Raw genomic sequence first — 12,351 nt, forward strand, 5'->3', positions numbered from 1 at the left:
AGAAACAAACCAAGATTTTGGAAGAAAATAATAAAATAGACTACTGTGCTACAAACAGCCTCAGGAAGAGAGAAACTCTTTTGTTTTCAGCTCTTCAAACTTTTTCTTAAGAAACCAGTGAATAAAACTGAAACATCTTCTGATGGAACCTAAACCTTTCCAAAATTGAAGTTCTGCAAAACCTCCCTAAACATAAGCACATTTCCAGAACTGTGAAACAAAACATAGCTATGGAAACACACCTTTTTCTTTTCAGTATGCAGCAGAACACACATGCGCCTACCATCTATGCTCAAAGCTTTTATACGTGTCTAATGATGAAAAATTCTGTCCACACATACAGAAATGGCTATTTAGGGTGCATAACCCCCCTCTCTCTGTTCTACAGATGGGAAAGAAAAACAGAAAAAAAACAACCTGTGAAAGTAAATTCTGTTAACCTACCTGTGGGGGCTAGCAGTTGTGTTATCTGTTCAGGCTTTTGAGTGAAAAAAAGCTATATGTCTTATCAAAGACAAAAGATTTGCTTCTGCCTAGGCAGATAAGGCTCGATCAATCATACTAATTTCTCCTATGTTACTTAGTAGATTTTAATGGCTTAGAGTTCAGTTGGGTTCAAGAACCTCTTGTCAAACCCTAAGTATTACAGAAATATTACTGGCTTTATTTAACAGCCACAAACATTACTGAGGGTGCTAAGCTGGAATACACAACCCACCATCCAGGCCCACACGGGGTGGGTGAAGCACAAGAGCCAGTCCAGACCATGTAAAAACACCCTGCCCACCGAGGCCCACAGACACACTCTCCAGGAAAGGGAGGCCACATGTGCCTTCACAGACAACCCTTCATTTTAGGCGTAAGGAGCACCTGCTGGCTGCTAAAATCAGCAGCCCAGTACCCCACACTTACCCTACAGCTGCTAATGGCTCCTGCATAGCAAGAGGGGCACGGGAGTGACTGGGCAGTGTGCCGCCCAATAACTCGACGTCAGTCACAGTTTTGCCTATAGCGAACCAGTCGTTAATCTGCTCCTCGGTCAGTTTACGCAACATGGCGACAACACACATCTACTCTTCCATACCTCACGCCGACCCTCTTTCCCGCCCTCAGCCAGACCCCGCCCCGTGACTGAAAGGGCCGGTTCCGCTGCTGTAGGAAGGCTGAAGGGAGGGAAGAGGGGCAGAGGGGAGGGCGGAGCGTGTTCGCAGGTTCATTCCTGCGCTGGTAAGGGACTCTCGCCTTTCCCAGCCACGCGAGTCGGTGGGTGGTCAGTTTCCCGCTCACACCCACGGAACAGTGGCCGTGAGGTGCTCTGGAACCCCAGTCGCTGTGTACTGTTCGTCGCCTGGAGGAAGTGGTTCACAGGCACGTAGATGTCTCAGCCCTTCGAAACCTGACCCGGCGGGTGCTTCCCGGTCCTTTAGGAGAAGCATTCTCTAAGTGACACGCTACACGAAGACTCGGTTCAAGCCAATCCCAGCGTTGTCCTTGCACGGGGCTCCTAGTGCGTTCCTTTCGCGGGGGGCTGGAGTAAGGCGCTAAGAAAGGACTATGAGACTGCGCACGGGTCTGTACAGCGATATGAGCTCCTTGAGGGCTGGGCAAGGACCTGGAGCGGTTGAAGGGGCGCGGGGACGTGGCAGGACTTCGGTGTTGAGGAGCGTGAGGTGCGGGCGGATGCAGGTAGAAACTGGGATATCGAGGGCGCTCTCGTCCTCCGCAGCGGTAGGGGGCGCTCCGCGGCAGCGGCGCCTGTCGCGTTCCAACGACTTTGCTGGGTGATGCGTCCTTTCCCAGCATCTCCCGCGGCGGTAGCGGAGGCGGCGTGTGCTCGGTGACCTTCTCTGGCAGCTGGGTCGCTTCCCGCTGTAACGGTGCGTCTCGGCTGGCCCGCTGCAAGCGGGCATCGCGGTGGTTGTCTCGGGGAGGTGGTTGTGGGTCAGCCTGGGAAAGGAGATATGGGGGGAGGAGAGATCAGCGGAGCTCAAGCCCTGCCGTTACTCCCTCCCCTCTCCATGGGCCTGGGGGTCAGGCCACGGTCGGGCAGCGAGTCCCCTGGGCTGCGCTGGGGTTATGGTGGTAGGCCAGTGAGAAAGCAAATTCAGCGTTAGCCCGGGTAGATTTGAAAACAGGCCTGGACGGCGTTGCGCCCATCCGTGTCTTGGGGACAGGTTTCTGCCAGGTTTAACAGGGTGTTCCTGGGAAATAGCACTTACTTGGTGTTTTGTAGTGGTAGGAAGACCCTTTTTATTCAATTTCCTTATTTTTAGCAGAATGACTGCTACTCTGGCCCTGGTAATCTGAAACTACAAGTATTGGAAGCTCTGGGGAGGTGCAGTGTTCTTTATAGTATTGGTGAAAGCACAATACTGTTTCACGAAATCTGTCCACAATAATAAATTTGATAGAATTTAAATCCAAACACAATAAATGGGGGGTTTCTATAATTATGCATTGATTACCATGAAGGTGCTTTAATGCTTTAACAAGCACATATATTTCCCAGTTGTGTTGACGCTGGCTACCCTTGCCTCCTTTTATCAGCTGTAGTTTAATATTTTTTATTGTCTTAGCTCATAAGTTGTGACATTAACTCTGAATTTTTACTGCTGTGCTTTGGAGTATGTACTTCTGCATGTTTGGGGATTTTTTTAATTTTTTTTTTAAACATGTAAACTGCTGCTGATATGTATCAGGAGTGTGTATATACATTAGAAGTACAGCAGGTAAGAGGCCAGTTGCAAAACTCACCATGGCAAAACTCTTACAATTTTCAGATGATGCAGAACATGATTCCAAAGTCATTGAAAAGCATGAAATTCTACTTTACTACGGTATATCAAGAAATATGGGTTGGTGTAGCATTAACAGCTTATGCCTATTACAAAATTTCATATGGTGGTAAGTTACACGTTACAGTTTTCATTAGCTGTTACTTTATATATAAGGTTTGTAAATGACAATATCCTTAACAATTAGAAATCACTTCTTGAAAATACCTAGCAAACAAATTAACACTCTTACTTAAGTCCACATCTTTGCCATAAAAGTTTAGAATGGTGTCCAGATTTGAATTACGAACCAGCATAAGTTCCTCAGAGCAAAAGGGTATAACAGATCACAGTGTCTTGAAGGTCCTGTTGTTCAATTTAGGCTGTGTTGAAAAAATTCTAAGCCAAACCCTTTACTAGCTGTCACTAACAATGAAATGTTAGAGACTGTAAACAGAGTTGACAGGGAAAGGAACCCCTTGCTGTGGGAGCAGGTGAGTGATGTTACTTCAACATTTCTCTAGCTTTGTCCAAATAATTTGTAGCATGTCTAAAGCTGTTCACTACATTTACAAGTTTAAGTAAATAAAAGTAGTTGCACATGCAGAGAGGGGAAAAAAAAAATGTTAAATTTTGCTTTAACAATTTTGCTGAAAGAGAATTCAAAATTGACAGACTTTTCAAGTTTGTGTTCATGTCATGCTACTTTTCTTTTTATTTATGATTTAGATAATAGATGTGATGGTGTAGGGTTTTGAGGGCCAAAACCTTGATATGGTTCCCCTGGATGCTAAGCATTATTTTAAAGTGAAAATAGCTGTAGCCTTTTATGCAGTTTGGAGAACAATTTTGCAAATAATACGTATATTTGTAGAAGAGTATGTAATAGAATAATTTAGATTGGTTGGCATCTTTTGAGCTCACCTGGTCCAAACCACTGTTTAAGTAGTTAAATCAAAGGTAGATGAGGTTGTTCATTGCCATTAATTTGAATTTCAAATTAATGTATCCAAGGGTGGAGATTGAACAACCTCTTATGACAGTCTTCCTCATGAGGAATTTTTTCATCTATTTTTGTCTGATTGCTGTGAATCAGTATTTTAGAGAACAATTACAATGGCAATGTAAACGAAACTATTTTACTCATAAAGGAAGATTGTAAAGCAAACTGTATTCTTACCACTTCAGTTTACATCCGTATGTTATGTCTGTGTATATCCATATATTATGTAAAAAAGTACCATTATGTATATGTTTCTTTTGAATTAAAGTAGGAAGTAAGATCTTGATGGCTGCAATTTCTAAATGCATGGAGCCTAGGTTAATTAAAAACAAACAACTTTTAAAAAATCAGTATCAAGTTTAGTGTCTTTTAAAGTGAAATGTATCATGGAAAATACATGTTGTACACTTGTTAGAGCTTGTTCAAGCTAAATTAGCAAATCATAAGTCGTATAATTAAGTTTATCTGAAAAAAAAATTTTTTAAACTTTCATTGTTCAGCTTTTTTTTTTTTTTTTCAGGAAAAAAAGCAGTGGCAGATAGTGAGTATTAAATATCTAATACCCTGTTCTATTTTTTTAAATGAGTGCAGTAAGAATTAACTTAGCATATTTTGTTTGTTGTTTAACTTACGGATTTAGAAAATATTTAGAGATTACTTCAAAATACGTAGCTTTAGTTGTATTGGTGGTTTTACAACCTAGAAACATCTTTGAGCTTGCACAGATGCTATGTCTTGTCTTAAACTGTCCTTTGCATAAGTTTTAGGGGTAGAATGACTTGGGGGGGGGGAGGAATTATTTAAAATAATAGTAAAAAACATTTAGTGGAATGGCTTAAATCAGCACAATCTCACAAGTAACTGCTGCTTTAGCTGTCAAGAAACTAAAAAGTGTAAACCTGTATTTTGAATGTGTATTTTAATGTTTTCTGTAATGTAGTGTTTAGATGTTTATGGACAGTTTCTTCTGACATCACACTGGAATTCAGTTTTCCATGAACTGCTGTATCTCAGTTAACATTCTGAGCCATGATAGATAGCCCATTTGCTTCCAGTTGAATTTGTGTATGCAAACATTATTTTCGTTTTTAAATGTGCAATTAGTGAAAATACTGCCCAGTTGAGTTAAGGATAATAGCATAAATAAACCTCAGTTTAGAAGGAACCCTTTACTGCCTATTAATAGTGCTTTAAAGCTTGCAAAGGAGGATTTTTAGTATTGACCAAGTTTATATATGTAGTTTGAGGGTTTTATTTGATACAGAATCTGCAATTTGACAAGAACATGCCAGTTCATATGCTGAGATGTTAGTTTTCTCTTCTAGGTTCTGAACTGTGTTCCTGAGTTGATTTGCTCTACTGTTTGAACAGTCTAAATCGTGTCTTTTGTTTCAGAATCCTCTGGTGCTGGCCATCATTAAAGACCTCTTCTCTTCTTGGGAGTATGGATTTGTTGGTTCATCATCTTTACTGTAAATGAAGCAAGTTACAACCATAGGGAAGTTAATTCTAAAACTGTCCCTGATCCATCTGCTGTAATCAGAGACAGAAAAAAATCCATTGAGCAACAAGGAATTAAACATGTTGGACAAACTGTCTTGGAGTGTATTGTTAACCTCATTTTTAGAGTAAGCATTTTTTGTTTTCTACAGTTCTTCCAAGTTCCATGTTAAACTTTTTCAGTAGTGCTTTGAAAAAGACCAAATTTATATCACTAAACTTTTTGATAGAATTAGATGACATTTCAAGCATTCTTTTTGTTTTCCTAATGATATCTTTTTTTTTGGCTAGGACTTTTGAAATTTACTTACTGCATTTACTTTTAAAATGTAAATGGTATGCCAAGTGTGAGGACTTAATTCTCAGCTTTTTGTCAACTTGTGGTGCAATAATTAACAGTAAAAAAAAAAGTTCTTTTTTAAAACCTCATAGTTTTTTAGGAGTTCTTAGTTCTATAAGGTTTAAAAGTAAAAACTGTATTGTTACTAAAACACAATGCAAAATGTTTACAAAGGTTTTTAAAAAGTACATTATTGGCAACTGTCATTTCTTGTCTTTCATATTCAGTTAGAGGTAAGGAATTACTCTGAAAGGCCCTTCCATTAACCACAAATTTTGCAAGGGAGTAAGTAATTATGTGCCCATATGGTAGGAGAAAATTTATGTTACATGTGCCCTCATCTGCCATTTAAGCTTATGAAATGATCAGAATTAAAAAGGAATGATGAAATCATGCAGTGTGGCAACAGTTAACATGAACATAAACAAACTTTGACTGGAAAAGGTTTTCTTTTTTCCTGAAAATTCAGAAGTAATATATGTATCAATAGGATGGGTCATTAAGGCATTTTGCCGATAGCTGTTAAAGTAACTCCATAGCTAGTATCATATTTTGGAGACTTTATAAACTTATACTATCCTACAAAAATCAGTTTTTAAAATGGCACATACTGAATTCTGTACCAAGGACACACAGTGTATAAAATCAAAACTGGACTTCATATCATGTTCTGTTTAAATTTAGCTTAATCTGCTTTTGAGAAGATTAAGAGATTTAAGTCATTTTAATGACTTAATGCTTACGTACATCTTTTTAACTACTTCACTGAAACATCTTAAATCTTTCAGCTTGATTAAAGTTTTGCCTTTCAATCTCTCTGACTGTGGTATCTGGCAGTAACTTAAATATTTGGTACTTGAATACTTAGGAGCTTGATGTCCTTACCAGCTGATTAATTTCTTCAAAATGTATACCTCTGCTTAATAGCTATACATACTAGGAGTAAAATGCCAGTCATTTATCTGAAAGCTTTTTTAAAAAAGGTGGGTATAGCGTTACTCAGCCTGAAAAGAATAGGCAACATTGATCTTTTATGCATTCTTGGCATTTCTTCCACAGTTTTCCTTGTAGTTGCATCTTCCCTTGGTATGTGTTAGCTGGTTCATCACTTTCATCATTTCTGTATTGGTTTTTCAGTGTGTCCTCACCAAAGAAGAATGAATGAGAAATAGAAAGTTTTTTGGTTTTTTTTTCTACATATAACTAAAACCATCAGGAAGAAGGGAACAGAAAATAAAATCTAGAATAAAATGGAGCTTCAAATGAACAGATGCTAGGCCAGTGGTGATTACAGGATGGGTCAGAGTTGTGGTGTAGTTAATAAGCAGTTAAGATTGAAAATTTATGCCAGGTAAGGAGCTATACCTGCATTTATAATGCAAATTTATGATCACTAAGTTATGGTTCCTAAGATACTACACATACTTCAAATGACCTGCTTTAGCAATTTACAATTACAGAGCTGAGGGAAAACAAGCTAGGGAAAAAACATTAATCACTGCAGGATTTGTTTCAACTTAGGTAGAGCCTATCACACTGGGACTGAGCTATATGAACATTCTGTCTCGTCTCCTAAAAGTTAATTGAAAAGCAAGTGGAGCTTCTGCTAACCTGCCCTGGGAGCAGAGTTAACTGCACTTTTAGGTAAACTTAAGCTGCTTCAACTTTTAATGCTGCTTGGTATTTGACTTGCTTGATTTTCTAGCAGGTAGAAAAAGTACATGTGGGCAGCAATATTTGAGTTACGAAAACTGCAGTTTTTACTGAAATAATGCTACCTGCAACTGGTTTTTCTTCCGTTACTGCATCTAGGTCAGAAATTTCAATGAAGGTTGCTGAATGTTCCTTCCTGTTTGTGATTATTAACATACAAATATTTTCAACAAATACGGGAAGTAAATTTAGTGCTTCTATTTAAATAGTTTTCTTGTTTTGTTGTTTGTTTGTTTGTTTGTTTTTTCACTTGAGTAGGGTACTGAAGGAGGAAATTAACTTTCAGTGCCTTGACTCAAAAGCAGAAATTAACACAAAGATGATGTGTAACAGCTGTAGTACTATTTATGTACTTTCTGCTCCTCTTTGCTGAAGCATACTATATAGTATAAAAGACAGCAGAAGGAAGTTATCTAAGGTATCATAACTGCCATTTTTTTACTTTATAATGTGTAAAAGGAGTAGCCAGTTTTCTTTGCAGCAGTAGGATCTGGGGTGTAGCCATAGGTAGAGAAGCATTGTAAAGGAGTACCCTTGAAGTAAATGTTTTTACGTGCCTTTTTTTCCTAATTTAGCTAAGGTGATTTCTAAAGCTAACATAGAAAGGTTTTCCTGTTCCAGGTGAGTGTGTTATCTAGACAAGCTTCAGCTCCTGAACAAAACCTATTTTCTATGCAAATAACTAAGATCAGCACTTTAATCCATGGAGGTAATATTCATCATGATTCATAGTTAAACACTGGTGGGGGAAATACTTACTGCTCATTGGCACATCATGTTGTTTCCATTTAGCTGCTGCCTCTTTACATTGATGACATTTCTAAAACAGGATTACGTTTAAACTTTGTAGAGTAAAATAGTTCAGCAATTCCGTTTTTCTTTTGTTGCCTGTGATAAGGCATCAGCAGTGGCAGAAACCTGACTGTTTGCTACCTTCACAATGTTAGTAGAACAACAAAGTCCTGTAGTGGTTGAAAAGCCTTATTCAATTAGTGCAGCACCACCTTGAGCAAGTTTTGCTGTGGCACTGCCTTTTTGTTTGTTTGTTTGTTTTGGTTTTTTTTTTTATTTTTAATCAGTACAGAATATGAGTAGGGAGCTGTATTAATAATGACAATGCTAATGCATGTGGTCTTTTTTACAGCATAAGTACTTCTGTACTTGCCTTTCCATGCTGTATCTTACTTATGGCCAGGATTTCAGACTGTGGAGCACTGAGATTCCTAGAACATTTTCAAGTGGTGTCCTACAATTGGGAATTTCAGAGTATCCCCTGCATGCTAATAAAGTATTATGGAATGCTCTAGGGAAGCAGCAAAACAGTCAGAGCCAAGGAAACATTAGTCACAGGGCCCAGCCTACTCAATCTCTTTAATGGCTAACTTGGAAAAAAAAAACCAAATGTGTATTCATGTTAACTGGCAGGATGAGTTAAGTTGCAGGAAATGCTCTAAAGTAACTAAATCAGCTGAACTAGTCTCCTGTTTATCTGAATCATGATAGCAAACCACTGTTTGTAGTACAAATACAGCCTGATACGCAGCTTGTATGTGTATTGTACTTTAGTCCCCAAGGAAGGAAAACTATCAGGTGCTTGTTAGACAGGTGATTATATGTGACATCACCACCAGATGGCTGAAATGAAACTGAGGAAATCAACACTTGAAATCTATTGTTTCATTCATGGAAATCTGTAAAGCTACTAGGAAGGAAAGAATAGTAAGACAGAGATTCCCTGAGGCATTAAACATGTTGGTTAACAATTTGGTAAATGGAGAAACAAGAAGTGACAAGACAGTGCTTGAACAGCATACTCTTCATACTATAATTCCATAACCTTTAGCAACTGACATTCAGCAGCTAATAGTCTCTTAACTTTAAGAATATAAAGTCATGTGACCCTGAGTTTGCAATTTACTAAGAACTTGTAAACAAGAAATTCCTGTACTCTGCTCCACTGCTGCAGGCAAACTACTTGGGAACAATTACTCTCCCCTAACTGAAAATGAACTGACCACCACAAGAACGGATTATTTGGAAGTTTTAATTAAATTCTGCTAAGGGTACTATGATGTCTTTGGTTGTGGCTTAACAGCATGGGTACTCTAGCAGGTACAGCAGCTAGTGAAATTTCCACCCTTATACCACAGTGCCTTGCTCCTCATAGTTGTGCTGATACAACTATTTGTGAATTGGATCAGGCAATTTTTCATAATTTTGTATCTTTCTTCCCCTCTAAAATAACAAGCATTCAGGGTTTGTTTTGGGGTTGGTTTTGTGTGTGTGTTTCTTATTTATTTGGATCCATCTCTTGATCCCATTTACAGAGAAAGCTTCTTTATAACTTGCATTACAGCACAGCAGCTTTTTTTTTGTGTGTGTGTGTCAGAAAAGGGGCAGAACAATCAGAATTTCTGGCTTCCCGTTCACTCATGCAGCTTTCCTAAGTCATTGTGTCCCTTACAATTATTTAATGGAAGTTTCCTCCTCATACCCAGCTACACACATGATCAAAGTACTGTCTCTCCCATAAGAACTGTCATCACTGTCAACACTCAGAGGAATAAAAGACTGCAGAACTCCACCCTGTATGCAAATCAGGAATGTCAGCCTGTGCTTCAGCAAAAAGGCAGAACCTTAGTTGCTTCCTCCCTGACAGCACATCGCTTTCTCAAGTTTATAGCTTCAGTTAATTGGGACAAACGAACACACAAGTAGGGAACAGGGAGAATAATTGTACCACCGCAATATCCTAATGCTCAATGCTTGCTCACAGGAAGAGTGCATTTAGTAGTACAGGATAAATTTGGTAGTGGTTCTTCAAATTATTGTTTTTCATCAAATGAAAATACACTTAATTATTATGACCTTCAAAAAACGTAAAGTAACTTTTCAATTGACATGGCCTTTAACTACTTTATATCACAATAACGTCAGGTAACTGCTGGAACAGACAAGTGAGATTTTTTTATAGCTAATGAAGTGTGTTTGCTAGGAAATGATAATAGGGATTATGTGGGTGGTAGAACTAACAGCAGTATACTGAATGAATCCCATCTGTGATGACTACTGCCTACACAAATTTTTCCTGCAGTATCGGTTGTAGTCTTCATTTCTTGTTTTAACCTGTTGTGTTTGATAATACTAAGAATTCCTGCAATTAAGGGGGAAATCTTTAGGTATGAAACAGAAACTGTTGTGAGCTATTTCATATGGAATGCTATATAAACAAGCAAAATGGCAACAGTTAAATTGAATATAACCAGAGGATTACAGGAGGTAAAAGGATGGATTATTAAAATGGATTAGGATGTGAACAGGGATTTCATACAGAACCAGGAATCCAGAAAAGGATACCCTTTTTGGCTGGGGGTCTACTCAAAAGCATTTCAGTTTTTTTTAATTAACTCCATTATTTATCTTGAGGATATATATGTATCAGTCTCAAGCTATACTTTTTTGCAGCACTGTTCTTTACTCTTGATGTTTCAGGTATATCTGTACAGAAAAAACAGCCTTGTTTAAATTCTCTTAAATCTAACATTACAATTCTTTCCTTGTACTCCCTCTGTTATATTGGACATATCATACCACATACAGCTTGAGAAGAAAATTTTTCTGGTCCCAGTTGGTACATCAAAACAGTTTAATTAGGAAAAATTAAATGATGCATTTATTTCAGTAAGATAGGAATTGGAGTCATACCAGTTCTAACAAGGGCTCTGACTCTTGTTTCAGTAAACACCAAGACATAAATACTTTTCAACATACTTTGGTTTAGTTAATTCTTTTGGAGTAATGCAACTAGAAAAGGAATCCTGCCAAAAATGTTTTTACTTTGCTTTCAGATTATGTATTATTATTAATACTAACCAGCACACCTCTTCAAATTCAGGCTACTAAATTAAATGTGTACTCAGGCTTGTCTAGGACAGAAATAGAAGGCAAGGAAAAGAAAATTGTGCAGAACTCTCACATACCAAGTGGAAGAAAAAGAGAAAAGATGTAAGTTACTTTACCTTATGCTGTAGCTTGTCCATTTATAGAATAGAAATACTGGTTCTCTATCAATTTTTGGTAACTGGAAAGCCCCAAAAGTGATCACTTAAGGTGTTAAAGTTTTTTTTAATACATATTTGAGATGTATATGTATAGCACAGAAATATTTTCCATAGAGGCATATCTTAAATCATAACCATTTCCTGTTTCACAACTGTAATGATGTATTTAAACACATTCAGTACTCTTACTGTAATTTTTGAGGAAACTTACCTTGTGTATTCTGATCTCTAAAATCTGATGAGTACAGATAAATACAGCAACCTGGTCTAGTGGAAGGTATCCCTGCCCATGTCAGGGGGGGTGGAACTAGATCATAGAATCATAGGACAGTTAGGGTTGGAAAGGACCTTAAGATCATCAAGTTCCAACCCCCCTGCCATGGGCAGGGACACCTCACACTAAACCATATCACCCAAGGCCTCATCCAGCCTGGTATTGAACACTGCCAGGAATAGAGCATTCACAACCTCCCTGGGCAACCTATTCCAGTGCCTCACCACCCTAACAGGAAAGAATTTCCTCCTTACATCCAACCTAAACTTCCCCTTTTTAAGTTTTAACCCGTTACCCCTTGTCCTATCACTACAGTCTCTAACGAACAGTCCCTCCCCAGCATCCCTATAGGCCCCCTTCTGATACTGGAAGGCTGCTATGAGGTCTCCACACAGCCTTCTCTTCTCCAGGCTGAACAGCCCCAACTTTCTCAGCCTGTCTTCCTACAGGAGGTGCTCCAGTCCCCTGATCATCCTCGTGGCCCTCCTCTGGACTTTTTCCAACAGTTCCATGTCCTTTTTATGTAGGACCTTGCACTTGTCATAGTTAAACTTCAGGAGGTTGGCATCAGCCCACCTCACAAGTATGTCAAGGTCCCTCTGGATGGCATTCCTTCCCTCCAGCGTATCAACCGAACCACACAGCTTGGTGTCATCAGCAGACTTGCTGAGGGCGCACTCAATCCC

At 38.7% G+C, this 12,351-nt stretch overlaps 2 protein-coding genes across 5 annotated transcripts in view; one reads left to right on the plus strand and one right to left on the minus strand.

Moving 5' to 3' along the window:
• The window catches only part of TDRD9 (tudor domain containing 9), a 73,364-nt gene extending 72,309 nt beyond the window's left edge, over positions 1-1,055 (minus strand). For all 4 annotated transcript variants that reach the window (XR_008974306.1, XM_057425002.1, XM_057425003.1 and 1 more), the window contains exon 1: positions 913-1,055. Coding sequence is in view for 3 of the 4 variants with exons in the window: in XM_057425002.1 (XP_057280985.1) it covers positions 913-1,055 (143 nt within the window). In the remaining variant the exon portion in view is untranslated. The remainder of the gene's footprint in view (positions 1-912) is intronic.
• A 4,146-nt stretch (positions 1,056-5,201) lies between these two features.
• PPP1R13B (protein phosphatase 1 regulatory subunit 13B) overlaps positions 5,202-12,351 on the plus strand; it is an 87,092-nt gene continuing 79,942 nt past the window's right edge. The window contains exon 1 of the mRNA XM_057425008.1: positions 5,202-5,405. The gene's annotated coding sequence lies outside the window, so the exon portion shown is untranslated. The remainder of the gene's footprint in view (positions 5,406-12,351) is intronic.

The sequence above is a fragment of the Pezoporus wallicus genome, unplaced genomic scaffold (assembly GCF_028554395.1).
Source record: "Pezoporus wallicus isolate ANWC-B61680 ecotype Strahan unplaced genomic scaffold, APGP_CSIRO_Pwel_v1 contig_7910, whole genome shotgun sequence".
Lineage (NCBI taxonomy): Eukaryota > Metazoa > Chordata > Aves > Psittaciformes > Psittacidae > Pezoporus > Pezoporus wallicus.